General features: G+C 42.5%; 2 protein-coding genes and 3 long non-coding RNA genes across 61 annotated transcripts in view; 4 read left to right on the forward strand and 1 right to left on the reverse strand.

Moving 5' to 3' along the window:
* The first annotated feature begins 626 nt into the window (after nt 1–626).
* LOC144390070 (uncharacterized) lies at nt 627–1,687 on the forward strand. The gene is made up of 3 exons (XR_013454137.1): nt 627–1,026; nt 1,143–1,276; nt 1,540–1,687. It is a non-coding gene; the product is annotated as an uncharacterized LOC144390070 (long non-coding RNA).
* Nucleotides 1,688–1,782: 95 nt separating this feature from the next.
* On the forward strand, nt 1,783–3,036 carry LOC144390069 (uncharacterized). Its single transcript, XR_013454136.1, has 3 exons — nt 1,783–2,029; nt 2,139–2,409; nt 2,716–3,036. It is a non-coding gene; the product is annotated as an uncharacterized LOC144390069 (long non-coding RNA).
* Nucleotides 2,914–7,569, reverse strand: LOC144390068 (uncharacterized). The gene is made up of 12 exons (XR_013454135.1): nt 7,140–7,569; nt 6,668–6,874; nt 6,254–6,492; nt 6,060–6,160; nt 5,770–5,939; nt 5,233–5,427; nt 4,828–4,914; nt 4,238–4,491; nt 4,031–4,156; nt 3,657–3,797; nt 3,406–3,514; nt 2,914–3,303 (listed from the first exon to the last, which is right to left on the reverse strand). It is a non-coding gene; the product is annotated as an uncharacterized LOC144390068 (long non-coding RNA).
* A 340-nt stretch (nt 7,570–7,909) lies between these two features.
* Nucleotides 7,910–15,771, forward strand: LOC120811302 (poly(U)-binding-splicing factor PUF60). Of its 8 annotated transcripts, none has more exons than XM_078096059.1 (12): nt 7,910–8,149; nt 8,699–8,795; nt 9,014–9,109; nt 9,583–9,672; nt 10,262–10,312; nt 11,339–11,500; nt 11,600–11,692; nt 12,912–13,125; nt 13,211–13,443; nt 13,977–14,091; nt 14,779–15,026; nt 15,120–15,771. In XM_078096059.1, exons 3-12 carry the CDS (start codon nt 9,032–9,034, stop codon nt 15,417–15,419), a joined length of 1,584 nt encoding a protein of 527 aa, XP_077952185.1. In that variant the 5' UTR covers nt 7,910–8,149; nt 8,699–8,795; nt 9,014–9,031; the 3' UTR covers nt 15,420–15,771. The 8 variants fall into 8 exon arrangements, with proteins under 8 accessions (XP_077952185.1, XP_077952187.1, XP_077952184.1 ...); XM_078096061.1 differs by having other exon boundaries at nt 13,211–13,401; XM_078096058.1 differs by lacking the exon at nt 8,699–8,795 and having other exon boundaries at nt 7,998–8,149.
* A 566-nt stretch (nt 15,772–16,337) lies between these two features.
* Nucleotides 16,338–22,386, forward strand: part of scrib (scribble planar cell polarity protein) — a 47,754-nt gene continuing 41,705 nt past the window's right edge. For all 50 annotated transcript variants that reach the window (XM_040167411.2, XM_040167405.2, XM_040167416.2 and 47 more), the window contains exon 1: nt 16,338–17,479. In XM_040167411.2, coding sequence (XP_040023345.2) covers nt 17,321–17,479 — 159 coding nt within the window. In that variant the 5' untranslated portion in view covers nt 16,338–17,320. The remainder of the gene's footprint in view (nt 17,480–22,386) is intronic.

Here is a 22,386-nt window from a genome sequence, read left to right on the forward strand (position 1 = left end):
ACATTGTTGTTTATTCCTCAGTAAACAAACTGAAAAGAGCTGAAATAAAATTGCAAAAATAAATGCTTTTGATTGACTTTGAAATGAACATGGTTTATTTCGTCAGTTAAAATCTAAAAATAATTATAAAAACATTATTATTTTTTAAATAACATGTCCCATTGAAGTCTCTCACTATGTAGAGTAGCAGTGACCTTGGTTGAGATATTATCTACTATCAAATCCTATCATTCTAGGAAAGAACAGATAACTTGCGTATTAATGACGGTATGACATTGGATAGTTGTTTTGCAATTATATATGTATAATGTATTTGTCTATGGAGGACTAAAAGTGCCACAATTAAATAAATAAATACACCATTAAATAATTACTTAAATGTGTCATTCATTAATTAAAATTGGAATTAAATAAATAAATGTGTCATTAAATGTGTCATTAATTAATTAAAATACCGATTCATTGTATGTAAAATGCATATATAACTATTTCACTATTTACATTTACATTTCATGATCCTGCGTTGCAGCGCTTCATGAATTACTTAAAACTGTCAAACTGACCCATCAAAGTCAGTGGGCGGGGCTAACGCGAATCTAGTCTGATCCATTGCTTTGGTCTGAAGTACCTGGATAGAAACATGGAGGATCTCCGTGAACTTTCCAGGGAGTTGGTGAGAGACATTTTAAACTTAGCAGAGGATGTAGAAGCAGGACCTGCTGAGTCCGAGCATGTAGCTAGTAAAGCAGAGGAACTTATTGAAGTTGTTGGAGTCATTTCCGCACTTTCTGACGAAGATATCGACCACAGAGTAATTACAAATCTAGAAGAAGTTGTCCACCGCTTCTCTGGTACCAGGGCGCATCAGGCCCAACACACACAGGGACCGGGGCGTTTGCCGTTTGACATACCGAGTGCAGTTCTGGAGCATCAAGTTCTTTGTGGAGTTCCCGCAGTTCAAATCGCAGCGATGTTCGGAGTGTCAAAGAGGACCATCAGGAGGTGCATGCAACAACACAGTTTAAGGTATTTACACTAAATTCATGAGGTTTCTGTTTATCAATTGCTGCTCTCATACACTCTGAAAGAATATGGCGTTTAAGGTAACATTACTTGATGTTGTGTTTTTTTTGTTTCTACAGAAAAACAGATCTCTATTCAGCTGTGAATGATGAGGAATTGGACCATATTGTAAGTGAAATTCACAGAAGTCATCCAAACACCGGCTACAAGCTAATCCGTGGTCACCTGAATGCAAGAGGTGTGCGTGTTCCAAGTGAGTATAATAATATGGGCATTATTTAAATGTATTTTTAATTCGGAGCTCTGCCCTTTTGAAAGGTGAAGGAAGCCCGCTTTTGGAAAGACATCGCCTCTGAGATGTAGAATGTGTATAATAGAAGAGAAACACACATTTCAGGACAGCTGACTTCTATCATCAGGATAGACATGTCCTGTGATTTTAAGCCTCCTGTTTAATAGAGGTGGAACAATATCTGACAGTAATATTCTCAGCTGTCCGGATGTTCCTCCCCTCAGTCTCAAGACTGCAAGAGTCTTTACGCAGAGTAGATGCAGAGGGAGGCTACATGAGACGTCTGAGGCTGCGTGTATTAAGGCGACGGCAGTATTTTGTGCCTGGCCCAAACTCTTTGTGGCATATAGATGGCCACCATAAGCTCATCAGGTCAGTGATATTAGCAGATAAACAATTCATCGTTCTAGATGTTTCATTACAATTGTTTCACAATAAAGTTGTATGTTTTCATGTCTTTGCAACAGGTGGAGATTTGTTGTCCACGGTGGGGTGGATGGATTCAGTCGTTTAGTGGTCTACCTGACTGTGGCTGGCAATAACAGAGCTCATACGGTCTTACAGAGCTTTATCGCCGCTGTTGAGCAGTATGGGCTGCCATCAAGGGTACGGTCTGATAAAGGGGGGGAGAATGCAGATAGCAGAATTCATGATCAGAAGCAGAGGTACCGACAGGAATTCACACATCACAGGCAGAAGTGTCCACAATCAGCGGTAAAGAAATATGTTTGGCAACTAGGCTCACACAACTAAAATACCAGTTGAATGTACTTTAGCATATGTCACATAAATTAACAATTTGACAATTTTATCCTAAACACAGAATAGAGAGGATGTGGAGAGATGTTTATGAACATGCCCTGGACCTCTTCTATCAGATCTTTACTTCATTGGAAGATCAGGGAACACTGAATCCAGACAATGAAGTCCATCTTTTCGCTCTGCACCGGATTTTCCTTCCACTGGTTCAGCAAAGCCTAGACTCTTTTCGAGATGCTTGGAACTTTCACGGTCTGAGAACTGAAAGGAATCAGTCACCACAGCAACTCTGGAGACGTTACAGAGAGCAAGGCCCTGAGGAGGATCCTACTGAGGTTAACAATCAACTTTAAACACGTTTCTAAAGTGTTTGCCCAAAAGGAATTATGGGAGGAAAAAATTGTGCTAAATGTGGTACTTTAAATGGAACATTTACTATATTGTCTTTAAAATCTCCCAAGCTTTTAAAGATCAACCTGTGAGCTGTAGTTTCTACAGTGCATACTACAGCTGTATTATTTCACAAAACTTTAATAACTAACAATTTCTCACTGACTTGGTGACCAAAAATAACAATCTTGTGTTAGGACATGTCAAACTATTTTTAAGTACAAGTTTGATTATGCTTGTCATCTTTTCAGATTCCTGAAGAGTATGGGATCGACTGGAACGGACCTCACAGCCTTCATGGAGGCACTGTGTCAGTCCCCGAGGTTCAGCTGGCCCGTGAGCTCTCAGATGAAGAGGTTGCAATTTTGCCAGCTCCAGGAGTTTCTGTTACTGATGCGCTTAGACTATATGTAGAGACTGTGGAAGTGTTATCAAGAATCTTAGACTGATGTCCGACACGTTTTTATTTTTTGTGTTAGAACAAGCAGTCAAAAACTGAAAGTTTGCTTTCCTTTAAAAAAAAAATATATATATATATATATATGCCGAATAAAAATAAAATAAAAAGTCAACTGCTGCAGTGTGTTAATCAGTTTTCAAAGACACTGAACTTGTGTCTGAAAATACTTAAACAAGCCCAAATCCAGTACTTTTTATAGCAGCGACAAGTGCTTTCTCAAAGTCCATGTAGATCTTGAAATGAGCTGGCAGCTTTAGTGTTTCAAAGCATGTGGAGGACGTAGGAAGGGTTCCCTCAGAAATCACCACTGTCAGTTCAGGAGGAAGCATCTCCCAGCCAACCCAGGATGTCAGCAGCTGGGCCAGGGTACCTGATGAAGCTAAAAGTCATACAATGGATTGAAGACATTTAGTTCAACTTTATTTGATCATATCTATCCATGAGACATAGAAGCATTTTTAAAGAGAAATTAGGTTTATACCCGTTTCAATGAACATCCTTAGAAAGCCAGTGATGCGGCAGGTGGTGTCCAAGTCAAAGTCTTCATCATCACTGTCCTCAACTGGCCATGTGATTTCTTCTAGGAGCATCTTAAAGAAAACAAATTGTAATTTTAAAAAGGGAGATGCAGATCACATTATTGGAAAATGGAAAAATAGCCAGCTCAGTCATGGAAAAAAGACGTAAAATTCATTAAGTTAAGTCACAAATATAACTAAATTACTGACTTACCTGGGGTGTGAACTGCATTTCAGCCATTTTGGGGAAAAGAAGTGGGACAACATCTGGCCTAGATGTCAGCAGGGGCCATACCATCACATCTTTCAGTCCCTTTCTCAACTGTTTAATTTGGCGCATGGTCCTCCCAACGACCTAAGAGACAGACAGACCCATATTACAGCAGAAATCCTTAACCCAAATTTGACAAAAGTTGGCACAGTAGAACAAAATGTTAATAAAAGCACAATAAAGTGTCTTATAAAAACCCATTAAAACTCGAGTACTTAAACTCTTGTGTTAACATTAACAAGCCAGGGTTCAGAATACATTCTATAATTTCAACAAGTACAGCAATGAGTTCTGTCACTTAACCAGCAGGAACTCACTGCATGGAGTAGAAGTTTATTATGTAGCCATCTCCGATTTGTTTTGGTGACTGCCGGAAGATCCCAAGACATGGAAAGATCTGAAACTGTGGCTTTCTGTTACGGTGTAAATTCTTCATGTTCAAGCTAGAATAAGGACCATACCATTTATTATATCTGCCCAAGCAATATTTTTTTACATGGCAAATTATCTTTTAGGTTACATACCAGTTCTATGATGCTCCTGATGTGCAGATCAGGACAGTCTTCAATAACAACAGTAGCCATTTCTGGGTCCCCATTGAGCAGTACATGAATTACAGCAGGACTTAATCCTGTAACATGGGGACCGTCATGCAGAAAAGTGTGGGCCAACATCCTTCCTGCAACCCGGAAGAGGTTGCTTTCAATAAGTGCCTCTGATGCTGCTGGAACAAGATGGTCAGGTTCACCCTCAAATAGCAGTGTTCGGCCCATTCCTCCTGTAAAGTACCAAGAGAGCAGGGAATAAAGTCACAACAACTAACCTCTTAAATACATAAAATTACATCATACTAGTGCAGTGCCCGTTGAAAATGTGCCTGTTTGGAACGGGCGATTACTTGGCCTGTGGTATTGCTGCTTGTAGAATTCACTTAAACAAAATTGTAGCCTACTCCAAAATGACTTACAGACCCCAAACCACTTCAAATGCAACCCCCCTGAATATCCTACTACTGACTTACTGATTTACCTGACACAAAACATTGCCCACCGGCCCTCTGCTAAACAGCACATATCTGCGTTCATCAACCACCAGAACGTGTGCGAGTACTTACCAAGATCTAGACTGAATCCAAACTGGAGTTTGGATATGATTGTTGTCATAAAGTACCGCATCACTCCCTCTCCGATAGCAAGATCACCTGAAATAAAATACTGATAATAACACAGTGGAAAAAAGTGGCAGACAAATACGGGTAACTTGATTAGCTAACATTTAACAAGCAAGGGAGAAAAATAGTCAAAATTATATTGGCTGTAATTTAGAACAGCATCCTTAATATTGATTATTCCAGATAAGAGTATATTGTGCACAATATTCACATACATAACATTTTTTATCAATTATATAATTTTGTGCATTCCATTCTCCCATTTTCCAATGGGACAATTCCATATATGCTACTTGAGTGGTATAAACTGTACTGATGTATTTATATTATAAACTTTATATTACTTACCAACCAGAGTACAATGAAGTGGACATGCCCATTCTTGCTGCTGTTTATAGAATAAGAGAAGCTCCCGTTCCCGGTCCTCTTCAGACTCCCTTACATCCATCTTTATTCTAAGTGGTTTCCCAGTTGCATGTTCCCTTAGCAGATTTTCTTTGAAAACTTTGGCAGCTTGAGTGGGTTCCTCAATAATCTTCCATTCTAAACAAACAACAACAAAGTTATCTATTCCAGAGACATATTGTGAGTTGGCATGTTACCTGCATATACAGATACCCTCTCACTCTACACAACAGGAGGAAAATTATGTTATTTCACTGATAAAACGCGGGACCCAATAGCTTAAAAATCTGTCACAACGCCGAGTTGACATAAAAACGTCATTCAACAAAAACTAAATATTAGAAAAATAAAAAAAACAGGTGCATGTTATTAATTGCCTGTAACTATTATCTTATCCAATTCTATATTAAAAGTGTTCGCTTTCTATTGACTTTTCAGTTACACACAATCTTATAGCAACACTATTGTGATGACACATACCACTGTCTGTTTCTTTGCGATCCAACTCCTCGTTGACAATCACTGCTGGAACTACTGCACTCTCAGCTGATGTTTCAGACCTCACTGGAACACTGTCACTGACTAGGGCTGTCTCACTATCATTTTCTTCCCTTTGGCCTCCCTCTTGTTCTCTTTCCTCCATGGGTGTCCTCGAAGTGAACAGAATCAAAATGGTCATACTGGCTTATTTGTGTGCACAACACTCCAAGAGGACATATTCCCAAAGAAAATGAATATGCTACCCTCGCATTGCTTTAGGAAGTACATACCCATTGCAGCTCAATCTGTGCAGCTTCATCTCTGAAAAGGGAACTTCCATCTGACAAGTGATGCAGGGGATGACTGGACCAGAGGCAGGACGTGAGCTCTCCTAACAACAAATGGCTTTTAATTAATGATTAAAAGTCACCAGTAATCTTTGTTTTGATTATGTATTAAACTAGGTCTCTGTAAATTTATGTACACAATCTAAGGGTAGATCCTGTTGAAGTGGACGTATGTAGATTGTAGCCTGTCCAATCATCGTCGATGGATCTTTCAGATAGGCAAGGGTGTATCCAGTGCTGGGACACTGAAGCAATGCAAGATTTCGACTGCGAGTAGATCCTAAAAGTTTTAGAAGTTCAAAGCCTCCCCCTTGTTGGAGCTTCGGAAACACTTCCATCAGTTTATTTGTTATAACCATGGGATCGTGGTCATTCCCTGGAGAAAAATAAAACAAAATCATAACTCACCTCACCTTAAATTAAGCAAATAAGCCTGTGATAACTATTATTCACAGTATTAAAATGAATTACGTTTGAGTCACTATACAATTAAATGCAAATAATTGCAATGAACACAATTTGTTTTGTTTAATGCCTAGTTTCGCACTGACCTGAAAATGTTACTTTTTGCTCTCCAAGTCCTGAATGAGGAAGTTCAGCTTTAACCAGTACGCTTGGAATTTTATCCGCATTGTGGTCAGCCAAACAACAGACAGTATGTGTGTAGCTTCTTCGGCTAACTTGGACTTGTGCTGGTCGTCTCGTCATATTCCTTCTGGCTCCAATGTTGTATGGCGCAAAGAGCCTTGCTACCTCCGCTGCAACACAGAAAAACGTCACCGCTCAACGGTCACCAGTCAGCTAAAACAGTCTCTACTTCTATCTTGGGATGCTCAAACCAGCTAACACCATTAGCTAACTAGCGGGTTTTATGCTCCACCAATTAACAACGAACGTGTCGCGCACGAAACATCATAATACCACATACAAATACATTTTCGAGTCGATCTAATTTAACCCACACGTGTGTCCCGAATCATTAATGAGTAGCACACCTGGCTAACATGAAATTACTTAGCTTACCTTGGACAGGTGTACGTGATTGAGCGGCCGGTATCTGCTGTGACTGAGCCGCCGGAGCCGTTGGACTTCTGCTCAGAGCTTCCTCAATCAAATTCGCTGCTTCTCTCAGCAGCTCCGGGCAACTTTTTGACATTTTGTCCTGCACCTCGCACGGCGTCTGCGTCCTTGGTCATTGGGGCTAGCAGGACCGCGTCATCTCCTTGATTTTTAGCCGTTGCAATGAAAGTTCTGTTTAACAGCGTATCCAAACCAACGTAGAGGTGAATAGCGCCACCCAGTGTATTGGAATGTGTTCAGTAGCTCTGCAGCGATCCATTATCTGGAATTGATTTGTCTTGACTTGATGCACAGGGTAACCAATCAGGCGTTATGTTCCGCCTACCAACTTTTGATGGGTCAGTTTGACAGTTTTAAGTAATTCATGAAGCGCTGCAACGCAGGATCATGAAATGTAAATGTAAATAGTGAAATAGTTATATATGCATTTTACATACAATGAATCGGTATTTTAATTAATTAATGACACATTTAATGACACATTTATTTATTTAATTCCAATTTTAATTAATGAATGACACATTTAAGTAATTATTTAATGGTGTATTTATTTATTTAATTGTGGCACTTTTAGTCCTCCATATTTGTCCTCCATCAAGTAAACATGAAATCAAATGAAGTGTCGGATTAACCACTATCAAAATGTGTAACTAAATGTGAAGATAACACGGTGTAAACAAAAATAAAGCCTCGTTTAAAACATTGGCAGAAGAAACGCTTTTGGAATTCGGTATCAGGTCACATATTCTGTTGGGACACAATAATACTTTTAAAACCGATTTAACCACGACCTTCTTGTATGGGGATTATAGTCGACGCTTCACATCCGCCCATGTCCTCGTCACGGGTAAACTATCGCGATATTTTCTGTTGAACACTCGAGGATCTCGCGATATTTTAAGAGCGAGGGCCTCTCTAAGACGGTGTGCTTCATGGCGGTTACGGAGACTGCGGTAAATACATTCCTTGATAAAAAAAAAACACTTTAACATTTTTTCATCCACGTTGGCGGTTGCTTAAGTATTTGGCGATGTTTCATAGAACGTATTTTGTACTAAATATCCTGTAAAGTATTATCTCACTTAAGAAAAAACGCGCCATCGTAATGAATGCCCGACGTTAGTTAGCTCCTTGCTAGCTACAAAGATAACGCGAGCTAAATGGAAACCAGGCCTCGCTAACCGCATAATGCGTTTATTTTGGTTATAGATATTCAAGTACGAAAATTTTCTTAGCAATTATAGTAACTTAGTAGTTAATGTCCACATCGAATTAACCCAAGCAGTTAAAATTATGTTAACTTTAGCCCTTTGTTGCTAGTTATCTTAGCAAACTTAGCTCATGACGACAGCCACCATTTACTTAGCATTCATGTGCAACAAGCTAACGTTAGTTGACTTAAGGGAAATACGGGCTGGCTATGTGAAGATTGCAATGTAAAAATAATGCAAGCTGCCTGTTTCTCTTATTGTTAGTCTGAAGGCATTTCTTATTTCCCCTAGAATTTGTTGAATTGTTAAAGCTTCCCCATCAGTCCTCTTCCCCTTGGGGGCTTTCCTGTCTCAGTCTGGTGGACCCAGCCATTAGCGGGTTGCGTAGGTAAGGAGTTCGTCCGGTCCCACCTGGTTAAAGTCCGGATCTATGTCCTGTATATGCTAGCATATTTAATTAAAACCTCTACTGTGTGCGGTGATGTGTTCTGATTGCAATTAACTTTATTGGAAAAATATCGTTTTAATGTATAGGCAGCTGTTTCTTCGACCATATCATGTTATTTAAACTCTCTGTCTAAATAAAGTAGGGTTTCTGATTTGCAGGGAGGTGAAGCTCTGACAATGGAGAATGGACAGGGCACAGGCTCCAAGCTGGGCCTGCCGCCCCTCACCCCTGAGCAGCAGGAGGCACTTCAGAGGGTACGACACCCCCCCCATGTGTTATCCGATTAAATGTACCGTAATGATATTATTACCAGTCCGCCTTTGGATCATATGTATAAATCATACTATCTACACGCATAATAGTCACTCAAGGACTTAATAAACCTGATTTCTCCTGGATCATTTCTAGTTTTTGTAACTGGGGGTTTTCTCCATATTTGATACCTTTTTTTTTTAAGTAACAGCTATAATAATTTGGTTTACATTGAATTATTCAAATTTCGCTCTCATTTTTCATACAGCTGACATGTAAGATAAGGCTTTATTTGAATGTTGGACAATCACTTATGTTCTATTCTTGCTCACATTAGATGGTCACGGAGTTGCTTTTTTGTTATTGGACGTCCCTTGTGAGATATTGCAAGGGGGAAAAAATGCAGAAATAAATAGTGAACGATAAAGTGTATTTATGTCAATTTGAATATAATGTATTTTCTTCTTTTCACCAGGCAAAGAAGTATGCCATGGAACAAAGCATTAAGAGTGTGTTGGTGAAGCAAACCATTGCTCATCAGCAGCAACAGCTCACCAACCTGCAGGTGAGATGTGTAAAATGTTTTAGTACCCTGCCATCCAAAACGTTTGGAATGTCTTGAGTCTTAATTCAGGCAGAATGTCTTTGTATTTTTCTACATTTGTAATTCCGACATCTCTAATTGGAAGCGGTTTTATTCAAGTCTTTGAAAGTCTTACTCCCTTTCTTCTATTGTACATTATTCTCCTTTGTTCTATGTATGCACCACCCACCATGACAAATTTTCTTGTGTGTCCAACGCACCTGGAAGATAAATGTTTGATTCCTAACGCTGTGGAAAATACCACAGCTGTAATACATTTGCCCTTGCTTTTTGCCTCTGCTCTTTCCAGATGGATAAGGTCATCAAGAGAGATTTAATTATCATGTTAAATGCTTTGCATTTTTATAGGGGCTTGTCGGTTTATTGCTGTGTATTTGTAGATGGGGAATCTCACTAGCAAAACTTATGTTTTTAGAAGGTAGTTTTCAATATGGTGTTAATCTTACAGCTTTTATCTATCTAGCAAAGCAATGACTATTTTAAACAAAAGCATAGCTAAGGGATATCTAACCTTCTTTTCAGCACCTTTTTCGTCTTTACTGTCTTTCAGATGGCAGCAGTGACAATGGGCTTTGGAGATCCTCTCTCACCTTTACAATCGGTCAATAGATTATTAAATTATCTTTCTGTGTGCATATCAATGGAAAAGGACTGTTCTTTTACTACTTGCTTTGGCAACACTTCCTGCACCATTTCTAACCAACACATGCATATTTAAAAAGCTTCTACTGCCAGTGTTCCTGCAACCACGACCGCTGTTAACCAGAGACTCACTTGTTACTTGATTTCTTAAGTCTCAATCGAATAATTTGCCTTTGTTTTTAAAAAGACGCGAGGCAAACATTTGTGGCTGTTAATGAGCTTATTAAATGGGATAGAAGTCACTTATCTTATATATATATATATGCATTTGCTCAATTTTAGAACAGAAAATTCTTTGCATGGGACAAAAGAGAGCAATGCCTTTTTAAATGGACCCAAATGAGGGAATGGCTGCAACAGGGATCTTTTGGCTGTCTCAAAGTCAAATGTTTCGGCCCATGATCAGATCAACTTTCCAATATGTCTAGAATCAGAAACATTTTGTTGGTAAAATAATTGAACAACAGAAACGGCCTGACTTCGAGGGCATCAGTAAAAAGGACAGCCGATATCCTTCCCCTTAGACCTTGAAGATCGTTTCAAATGCTTTCATCAAGGCATTGAACTGATTTCGCTTGAACTCCACGATTACTTTTGTTACCTTACTTGCATCCCTGGACTACAGGTCAGTTACTGAAGCCAACTATTTGTCAGGACTTTGCATGTCAATTCCTTCAGTGTGTTTTTCTCCAATGTTTGTTCAGTACTGACAGAATAGCAGTCCTATTTATTTAGGCTATATAGGTGGTGCCATCCATACCTTTTTAAACTGTTAAACATGTCAGAATATTTTTCACTAAGTTGTGTCCACTGATTACAGTACCGCATTATTACCCTATTTACCTGCCCAGACCCCCTAACTGGAACTTGGCCTCTTAAGTATTTCAGGGGTGAACGCAAGCACGGTAGAATATACACATTTACTATATCTGCCTTCCTTTTTGTTACTCTCTAATGCTTATGTGTTGTTCTCCCTGGTTGGCAGGTGGCAGCTCAGCGGCAGCGTGCACTGGCCATCATGTGTCGGGTGTATGTGGGCTCCATATACTATGAGCTGGGTGAGGACACCATCAGACAGGCCTTTGCCCCTTTTGGCCCAATCAAGAGCATTGACATGTCTTGGGATTCTGTTACAATGAAACACAAGGTCAGTGTAATTTTGTGGTAAAGTTTTCTTTCCCACCTGGATGTAATGCGGCAGAACGCTGTACATGTTCTAGTTCTCACATTTTGCCTGACTGTGCAGGGGTTCGCCTTTGTGGAGTACGATGTGCCCGAGGCTGCTCAGCTGGCTCTGGAGCAGATGAACTCGGTCATGCTGGGGGGGCGAAACATTAAGGTACGTTGTCTGGGCACAGGAGTACCTCTCAAGATGTTTGGTACAATACGGACAACGAAAAAACTATTTATTTCCAATTTTATGTTTAAAAAAAAAAAAATGCAATTTCTTAACTACTATTGTGGTACTGATCAAATTACTCATATGTGACCTATTTCTCTTTGTTTTTCTGTGTTTTGTTGATTTCCAGGTTCGTGTGTATGTTTGGGTGTATGTTGAGAATACTGTCTGTGTTGTGTGTTGTGCTTCCATGATGTCATCAAAGCTATTTTAGTGACCAGTTCCAGTAGGATGCCCAGCGGCGCGTGGCGTCGCTCTGTGTCCATGGTGTGCTGATGATGGGCTGCGCCTGGTTGGTGTTGCTTGGCCGCCCCATCTGTAGTACAGATCCCAGTCGCACTTAGATGCTCGTCTTGCATAGGGAGAGGAAGATGTCAGGCCGCTTAGAATTAGCGTGAATAAACTAAAATGCGGTCCCCCCCATTCGGTTTGCCACCAGCTCAGCCAGTCACACCGTGCTCGCACAGTGTGACTGGCTGAGCTGGTGGTTCTTTTGAAATAACGCTGCAGTTCTCTGCTTTGATACTTTTGCCGTCATTTCCAGAATAGCTTAGGTTCTTTGTTTTTATAAATTAAGTAATAATTGGCACTACATAAATGGAAAGTTTTATATTTTGTCACTGGTGTAATAAAATCTCTCAATCTGACATTTACTTAACAATAATACAATTTTAGTACAGTGATTAAATTAATGTTCAGCAGGTGGACATCCTGAATAAATCTTGTTAGACGGACGGGTGGGTGGGTTTTTAATTTAAATTTAGTGGGTTCTGAAAAGTTCAAGTGATCCTCACAGAACTCAAAAGTTTAGTGTCATGGTCATGTCCTAAAAATATTTAATTATTTATATATTAAAAGCATTTAGTACATTATTTTGTGCCCGTGTAGGACTGATAAAATGGCAGTTTCTGCCTTCAAAAAAAAATAAAAAATCTCATAACCTCTTTTAGATTAGTGTAATAATATACATTTACCGATAACCAGATAACTTTCCATTGTGCTATGACTAAGAGGAGAGTGGCTTTAATTAAACTCGGAGTGTCAAAAAGTTAGCGCTGCAGGGACATGGGGTTTTGCGGTAGTGCGTTCACGGTTAGTTCCTAAACAAAACAACAAAAACCTTTAATCAGTAGCCCTGCTGGTATGATCTGTGCTATAGGTTGGGCGGCCAAGTAACATCGGTCAGGCGCAACCCATCATTGACCAGCTGGCAGAGGAGGCGCGCGCCTTTAATCGGATCTACGTGGCATCAGTCCACCCCGACCTCTCTGACGATGACATCAAGAGTGTGTTTGAGGCCTTCGGAAGGATCAAGTCTTGCACGTTAGCCAGAGACCCCACCACAGGGCGACACCGAGGCTTTGGCTTCATCGGTGAGCTGGAGGGCCCCCCTCATTCGCTCGCTCTCATTGTGTTGCCAGTGCTCCGCTGTTTACTACTACTATTGTTCACTTGCAGAGTATGAAAAGCCTCAGTCAGCCCTGGACGCTGTTTCTTCTATGAACCTCTTTGACCTGGGGGGTCAGTACCTACGGGTGGGCAAAGCAGTGACCCCGCCCATGCCCCTACTGACCCCCACGACCCCCGGTGGTCTGCCGCCCGCTGCAGCTGTGGCCGCAGCGGCAGCCACTGCTAAGATAACGGCCCAGGCAAGTATGAATCCCTTCCAAAGGGATTTAATGGCCTTCCAGGTAAATATAACCCAGACCTAGCTAGAATTGACACAGAAAGCACAGATAATATGGGCATTGAATTGTTTATCACTTGTAGCATGGCATGAAAACAATATTTGCCCTGACACCGTGTCAATTTAGCAGCCCAGTAAAATTAGACATTTCGGGCGTGACCTTTTTTTTAATAATCAAGTTTAATGTGAATCTAAAGATGTATTGTCCTTTTTGTATAGTGTACATTGTATGAAATGAAAGCTACTCATTAACTTTAATGTCGTCTTTGTAAATACAACCCTAATATTTTAGACAATGATAAACCAGACCGTTTTGTTCTGGTAGAATGTTTTGAATGTTTCTTTGTTATTTGTATGACTTGCTATGCTAAGATTACTCTGTGATTCTGTATCACGGTAAAGTCTGACCTCGCCTCTCACTAGAGCGGGGCGAGGTCACTCTCACTCTGCCATGTTGTGTGATTGTTGACTGTGTTGCCTTGTGCTGTGCTCTGTGTGTTTCCCTTACCTAATGTCTTCGGCCCCCCCTCTCTTAAGGAGGCTGTAGCCGGTGCTTCAGTCCTGGGGGCCTTAGCCGCGCCTCAGCTTCTAAGTCAGCAAATGGGAATACCTCAGGCTGTTATGGCTGCTCAGGCACCAGGGGTCATCACAGGTGTGTACCAAGCCATGAGAGCATGCTCATTTTAATAACGGTTAGAGGTTTCCAACATGATAAATGTTTCATGTAGCAACGTTAGGAATTGGGTTTTTAGTTTGCTTGGTTATTGTTAAAAGCTGAATAATTCATAATCATCGGAATGGACCACTGGAATACTTTCAACAACATGAAAATCAGTGCTGGATGTAAACATTATCTCCTCCATGGGGGCATTACGTCTGGAGAGTTTAGCTTAATGCTACCCTCTTTGTTGCCGAGACGTAAAGCTCCATCACTGTTCTGCGTCCTTTAAACGTGAGTAAATGGTGATATTTTCAGAAGGCATTGTGAAACTCTGAAGGCACCAAATGGTTTCTGTCTAAAAAATTGCTGAATGTGGAGCCTCCTTGATGTGGATCACTTGAACTGTATCAGGACAACTGGTACAGTCCGCCAGATGACTAAATGACTTTAGTACTAATGGAGCAAATCATTGAAGGAGATGAAAATGTGACTTACTGTAATCTTATCAAATCACAAGCCATGAATACATGTTTGCTTGACAGGATGAAACTTGATCCATAGTAATTATGTTGGATTATCATGTCAAATCAGCACAAAAATACCTGACTTTTTTTCTTCTTCTTCTCGTTTGTTTGCACACTTGATGTGACTGACTGCATGTCTGCCTATCCTATAAAGGTGTGACGCCAGTGCGTCCTCCCATACCAGTGCTCCCCCAGGTTGGTCTTGTGAACCCCGTGCTCGCGTCGCCTCCAGTCCTGTCGAATCACGCTGCCGCCTCCAACCAGCTGGAGAGGAAGGAGGAGAAGGAGGAATCGCTGCAGGATGGAACGGGCCAAGAGATGTTGAGCGACCAAGAACACATGAGCATCTCGGGCAGCAGTGCCAGACACATGGTGATGCAGAAACTGCTCAGAAAATCAGAGGTGAGCCCGGTGGAAGGAACTGCTTTTGTTTCACTGTTTTTTTTTTTTCTTCTCAAAAATGAGTGCATTTTTTCCCTTTTTTTTATATTCCAGTCCACGGTCATGGTGCTTAGAAATATGGTTGGCCCAGAGGACATTGACGACGATCTGGAGGGGGAGGTGACGGAAGAGTGTGGGAAGTTTGGCGCCGTCAACCGTGTCATCATATACCAAGAAAAGCAAGGAGAAGAAGAGGATGCAGATGTCATTGTCAAAATTTTTGTAGAGTTTTCAATGGCCTCAGAGATGAACAAAGCCATCCAGGCCCTCAACGACCGCTGGTTTGGAGGTCGCAAAGTAGTCGCAGAGGTGTATGACCAAGATCGCTTCAACAGCAGTGACCTCTCCGCGTAAAGTGTCTGAAATGGTTTACCAGCGTCCATGTCACTCAAACTCATTTCAGCCACTGTCTCTAGCAACGAGAAACGAGCCTCTGAAATCTGTAATTATGTTTATTTCTTTTTTTAAATTGCTGTTGATATTAATGTCAAACGCCCCATTTGAGGGGATTGGTTAGAAATATTTTCCTGTCAGATTTTTGCTTTGTTATCTGTGAAGTTTCTTTTTTTTGTGTTTGACTTTTGTAATCCGATCTTGTGGTACATTTACATTTTCCTGCTTTAACGGCTTTTTATCCTTCTAATGAAGTTGCTGGGGCATGTAAACACTTTCTTTCCACAATTAAAGGTTATTGTTTGTCCACAAACAGTGTGATGCATTTTTTTTTTACAAATGGTTATCAATAAAGAATCCTTGAATTTGTATATGGTCAACGTGCTTCTGTTTTTTTATTGTAAAATTAATTTAATTCATAGGGAAAACAAGTACTTTGTAAGTCACTTAAATGACACTTGAGTTAAAAAAAAAATCAAACCTTAACTACTTTTTAACTTAATTAATTAATTAAAATTAATAAAAATGATCAGGTGTTTTTCTGTGTCCAGTGCAGAAAAATAACCGTAATAAAATTTTCCATGTGACTTGAATACAAGCTTAGAGTTTAGGGAGAATAACCTATGGGTGGAAGCTTGTGTGACCTTGGTAAGAAACTTGCATACAACAAAAATTATCAAGTCAGAAGTCATTCAGATCTGTTGACCTAGATGCATGGTTTCTTCTACTTTATATGGCTATATTTTATTCTGTAACCAAATCACTGGCGTTACGTTTCTATGGAAACAAAACGTTTAAACGTAACTCGTCCCACCGCTGGGTGGCGCTGTAAAGCAACGCACCATCCTCGGAGGCGCTCGTGAACGCTGAGGTGCCCGCTGCTGCGGATCAAGCCCCGCCCCCCACCCGACACACCGGCCTGCCTCCGGCTCACCGAGGGGAGGGATGCGCGGCTGTTGCTGAAACGCCTGCACTCGCTGCTGACGATTCTGTTACCCCTACGTCGCTTTAAAAACAAACAGTCAACCGGGCCGTTTATTTCAACGTAATTACGTTAAAACGCAGGTTTTTTGGGGGGGGTCGGGCCGGTTTAGGAGGGGTTCGGCGTAACGTCCATTGACGTCAGTTGGCTAACTGCAGCTAGGCACAAAGGCGGTTCAGGCAGCGACTAGCCCATGTTAAGCTAACAGTAACTAGCATGCTAACAACACAGCCGGTGGGGACGAGCACTTCCTTCCGCAGCCTTACCCGGGGTTAATCTCCACCGACTCGCTCCGTGGGTTACGTGAACCGTGTTGTATGGTAGTTATTCATCAGTAACCCTCAACTCAAGTGCGGTTTCTTAGCTTTGTTTTAGTGGTCACCACTCATGACCGGGCTAATTGAAGCGGCGTTTAACGTATCGCTGGGGTCGTTGGCTGCATTTTTTTCCGTTAGCCACGGCGGGTCTTACACGGGGATGTGGCGGTAGCCAAACAAGCTAACCGTCTCTGTGAATGAGTACGAGAAGTAAGAAAGCACGTCAGCCAAGCGAGAGTTGTGTGTTTTTTTTCTTCTTTTTTTAATGTGTGTTGGTAATACTTGTTATTCCGGGGTGGCTGACGCTAGGGACCAACCTGACAACCCTCGAGCACCGCTCAACTAAAACTGGGAATATCGCAAACACACCGCAGGGATTATTATTTTTTTTGGTTGTCTCTTAAGTGGATTTCGGCCTCCTGTTCCGGATCGTCGTGGGAACACCCCGAGTGTTTGTTTTTTGACATTGAGTGAGCCCTCTCTCCCCCGCCGACCTTCACCCTCCGATGCGGGGTTTTCAGTAGCACCGGCGACCCAATCGCCCTCCCCAACGGCGGCCGGCCATGCTGAAGTGTATCCCCCTGTGGCGCTGCAACCGCCACGTCGAGTCGGTGGACAAGCGACATTGCAACCTGCAGACTGTCCCCGATGAGGTCTTCCGCTACAGTCGGAGTCTGGAGGAGCTTCTCCTCGACGCCAACCAACTCAAAGAGCTGCCCAAGGTATGCAACCGTGCAGAGTTCACACAACACAAACGCCTGCTGTGCGGCAACGGGAAATGTGCGTTTTTGCTCCCTGACGACTGTGTCGTTGGATCCGATTTGGAGGGTGTCCTTGTTTTAACTGCGTGTAATTATGCCTGCAGCACCGCCCACACTTACACATAATTGGTGTTTAATTCACCAATTATGTGTAAAAGGAAAAGCAAACTGTTACTTCGGGCGACAAAGCTTGTTTAGCATCACCTCTCCAGCCACATCCTCCTACCTCCTTCCTTGGGAATTGAGAAATCGATGTAGTCGTCATGCCTTGCAGTGCTGTATCAGCATTACACAAGGATGACAGATATGCAGTACATTCGTTTTGCATTTTTTAAGTGCATGACCCTATTTCAGCAATGTCTAACAACGACAAAAATAAGCTCCAAACAGAGTCTCAATGTGGGTACCGGGTAATAAAGTTGATTAACCTGTGTTTAATTTAAACAGACCAGGATGATGGGGTGTCTTAGTCGGAGTGCAGATGCTGCATGTTCAAAGGGACTTCCAAAACCACTGGCACACAACATGTTGCCTTTAGTAAGGCCATCGCTGGCCGGTTGGGTGGGATTCAGTGTGGGAAGGCATGCGTGGAATGAATCGCTGTGCCCACCCACACACCCACTGTGTGAAATCTGAGAAAAGTCCTCTTTGCATGGCCAAAGAGTTTGTTTTAAGGGAAGAGGATATGTTGTTGGTCTGGTTTCCTTATAGTTCTCTGAAGATGTGGAACAAAGCTTGCTTGGTTGACGCTCTCTTCGTTTTATTCAGTTCAGTTCATTGTTCCTAATCAGAACAAGGGCCTGGCTGTGATGCAGCACGGGGGTCTGTATGAATAGACTGGTCAGTAGCCGTTGTCAGTGCCTCACGTTTCATGGCTTTAGTTTAGTTGTGAAGGGGCAAGTGGCACATTCACTAATGAAGACCGTTAACAAGACAAGATCAACAGAGCCTGTCGCCTTTTGGGAGTCGCAAACAATGTCATTCCTTCTTGCTTCTAATTTTTTAAACAAGCCCTTTTGTTCTGACATGCTATAGCTTTTACACATGGATAATTATTCTACATCTGAGTCGGTTTGATAAAATATGACCTCATGCATAAGCACTCTGGGGACACAAACTTGGCTCTGAGCTCCACTGTTTTTCTTTCCGCTGAATATTTAACCCATCTTCAACCTAGTTTTCTTGGGGGGGGAAACCACAGCCTACTTTGGCCGATGAGGCTTACTTGCAGGGCGCAGATCTTCCCTCCACTAAGTTCCTACCTGTCAGATATCCGCAGTGTACCTGGTGCATGGCCCCCGAAATGCCGAACGACAGATGCAACTCAAATATTCCGGCACCGTCAGCTTACCGGCGGTCTCCGGGTGGTGCTGGCCTCGACCAGGAGACATAAATGCGTGATGACAGAATGTCTCGTGTGGTCCCGGCGAATGCGTGGCGTGCAGACGCAAAGCACATGGGCCCTCTCTGGACCTCTGAGTCAGCGGGGGAGCGGTGTGAGAGGTCAAGGCCCATACAGGGGTTGGGAACAAAGCCAGTGACTGTACGAAGAATGGAATTACCACGAATGAGCTCATAAGCCGGTGATGATGGTCTGAATGTCCTTTATGTATTTGAGCGTGCTGTCGCTGTACATTCAAGTCAGAGACCAGTTTGTTGACTGACTCGTTAGTCTATCTCTGTCATCCCATTTTTTTTGCAACATACTTTAAACGTGACGCAGAGCTAATGACATGTTTTGAATTAATAACCATCAATAAAGCAATTGTGATGTGCGTTCCTATTTAATTGAGTGTTGTTTGGTGCTCTGGGGTTATAGATTGTGTTACTCAGGGTTTAACTTAGTGAGCAGATGGAGATTTAGACGCCCTGATGGTTTCTTAGGTTTGCTGTGACTCACCCCCACCACACTGCCCACCAATCTTAGATTATACCCTCTGCGGTAATGATGTCTTAATTTGCAGCGTAAAGACCATTTTATGTTTGTAGAAAAAAGGGGGGAATTTTACGATGACGGTTTTTGTCTGATTTTAGGGCAAGATTTGATCCAAGCAGCGATTATACTGCATGAAATGGTAGCATTAAGTATGACTTACCTGTATGGAATGAGGTTAGAGAAGCCTTCTAAGTAGGCAGCTGGTCAGGAATTCCCCTCATGCTGTTTACATCCTTAGCCCTTAATGCTGCTCTGTTTTATGATCACACAGAAGCTAATCTCAGGTGGTCTGCGTTGGGACTCTTGATTTGCTATTGGTGGATTTAAAGTTGAAGAGCTGTGATGATAAGTCAATTATTGATGAATTGCTTGTGATAGTCTGGTTAAAGGTGCATTCCCCACTATCAAATCGATGCTTCGCTGAACTTGTCCTGTTTTCAGTAGAGTAGTTTGAAATGAGGCCGTGTGCTTTGACATCAAGATCATGTTGAGGAAGAGGGAACTGTCTTTATAGCCATTGTCAAGTCACGTGACCGGTTACAAAGACGTCCATTCACAAGTCTGATTACCCCCACTCCCATATATCAAATGTCTTTGCTGTGTGTGTGTGTTCCGTTTGCACTGCCCTTGACCAGGCGCAAGCATATCATGACTCAAATGATCCCTTCTAAGATTTGTGTGGGTCAGTTGCACCTGCTGGAGGAACCAGCTGTGCTGCAGGTGCTGTGGGCAGCAACAGCCCCAAAATGTCTCTTGACACACATACATTTACTTCTTCTCTTGAGTTTTTCCATTGTTGAAATAGGGTTCTAATCCCTGATGGGTGTGTACCCATAAGACTTTGTAAAACAGGTTTTATGCATGTTGCTCCCGGTACTATTACCCAATAGGACCGTCCACGTACACTTGATATGTTACTGATTCCCTTAGCACAACCAGAAGTGATTTAAAATTATATTTTTGTTTTTGAATAAAGAGGAAGCCTGTTTGTGATAAATAGGACATGTGACCGCAATTGTTTTAGTCCTCAACTGTCGCCTGTGTGTGTGTGTGTGTGTGTGTGTGTGTGTGTACGCGTGTGTACGCACGCATGCTGACAGTTCTGTGGCTAAAGAGCAGATTAGGGATTCACTCGCCTTTGAAAAAGCCCAATAGCACCTCAGTTGTGACCCCCGCTCCCCATTTCATACACACCAGTGCTTCTCAGTGTGTCATCTGCTTCTTTGCCATTTTAGTCTCTCTTTTTTTGAGCACATCGACGTGCTGAAGTGTTTTCTCTTGAGTCCCGTGTGTATGTTCAGCCTCAGGTCAAGATAAACCCAATTCCATTATAAAGCAATAAACCCAGTTTCATTAGTCTTTATTATTATCTACTCATGGCAGATTAAAAGCTTCCGTCTAATTGAAAACAGGTGGTGTCCCACCCATCTATTAATACCAACAAAGGTGTGAGTGTAATCCATCCCCACCGGGCTTTAAGGCCAAAAGTATGGTGCTCACCGATGGAAGTAAAATAATCTAGGTCATGTGGACTTTACACGGTGTCCTTCCAGCGTACCTGTGAGTTCTGCAGTCTGCGTCCCCTCCCCGGGTCTCCAGTTCCCTCTCACGGGAGAGCCGGGGTTCGTCTCTCCCCAGCGGCTAGCTGAACCAGGCCAGCACCAAAGATAAATTACACCTGCCACCGGCCTCACTGCGGTACAACCATCGTTTCTCTCTTTCTCCTTCCTGCTGTGGTGAAGCCCGTTGAAGCTGGAGAGACTACAGCTCAAGAAGTGTAGCCGCACCGTACGTTGCATTTGTTGTTGTCTTTGTTTTACAGTATTGGGCCAGACTATAAGACCTCGGCAGTTTGAGAATGGCTCTACACCCACCCTGATTGATTAAGACATATCCATGAGGGAGTTTTTCTTTAAACTTCTGCAATCACGCTGCCCCCACCCCCCTCCCCGCCCCTTTAGAAGAATTAGGCTGTACCACAGTGCCTCAAAAGTGATTCAGAGCTGGTGAGGCCATGAAGAAACAACAAAGTGAAAGATTCTTTTTGATGCAAAAGCACATTCAGCAGGTTTCTTTGTCTGAGCTGATGACCAGCTGGTCTCACATCCTGCCTGCCTCCCCTCCCCCCCAAATCTAGTGGGACAGAGGGGTAATGGGACGTGTGTGTGTGTGTGTGTGTGTGTTGGCGCACGTGAGAGAATGAGTATTGTAGTTGGGGGTGTATTTCATTCCGCCAATGGATTAGCAGGAGTAGGGAAGCTCCACTGGAGGGGGGGGGATCAACTCCCTGATCACCTCCTCCATCCAGCCAAGAGCACCAGACTCGGGGCTGACGTGCAGCGTCAGGTGGGAGACCAGCAAGTGGTCCCCAGGAGGCACTTATAGATGGATCTCCTGCTTTCTTCCTTCGGTCAGAGGTGCACATCCTCCCTCCTTCCCTCTCTTTCCCTTTTGAGCAATTGTGTGTTCTTTCTGGGAAAGTGCGGCAATATTAACCTGGTTATGTCAATCCTCTGACCCAAAACCCATCAAACATACATACGGTGCAGAGATTTATATAGACTCTGGCCACAGCCTGCGCCAAGACTTCCCTCTCATGTTCAATAAATCAAAAAAAATGTTTCCCGTCGAAGAGCTTTTTATTGTGGCCGGTTCAACCCAGTGTGCTTCCGTTGACTTTTGGCACACTAGCGATTCCAGGCATCATGTCACATGACAGGTGTACAATGATTAACTAGTTCTTCTTTCGGCAGCGCGACCATGAGCTAATGCTGGTAAACTCCCGCGGCTGTTACTCGCCACCCTTCCATGCAGCGGGGCCTCAGTTTGCCAGCCGCAGAGGTACACAAGAAGGCAATGCCCCCGTGAATCATTGATGGCTGTGGTGGTTGTGGCAGCTGTTTGCCATTGGGGAGCGTCCACGGCGGCGCTG

Source organism: Gasterosteus aculeatus, chromosome 21 (assembly GCF_964276395.1).
Source record: "Gasterosteus aculeatus chromosome 21, fGasAcu3.hap1.1, whole genome shotgun sequence".
Taxonomy (NCBI): Eukaryota; Metazoa; Chordata; class Actinopteri; order Perciformes; family Gasterosteidae; genus Gasterosteus; species Gasterosteus aculeatus.

Coding starts and splice junctions, on each gene's coding strand:
- LOC120811302 (XM_078096058.1), top strand. CDS start 8,129: ATGGCGGTTACGGAGACTGCG. Junction 8,150..9,013: donor TGGCGGTTACGGAGACTGCG/GTAAATACATTC, acceptor TCTGATTTGCAG/GGAGGTGAAGCTCTGACAAT. Junction 10,313..11,338: donor CTCTCTCACCTTTACAATCG/GTCAATAGATTA, acceptor CCTGGTTGGCAG/GTGGCAGCTCAGCGGCAGCG.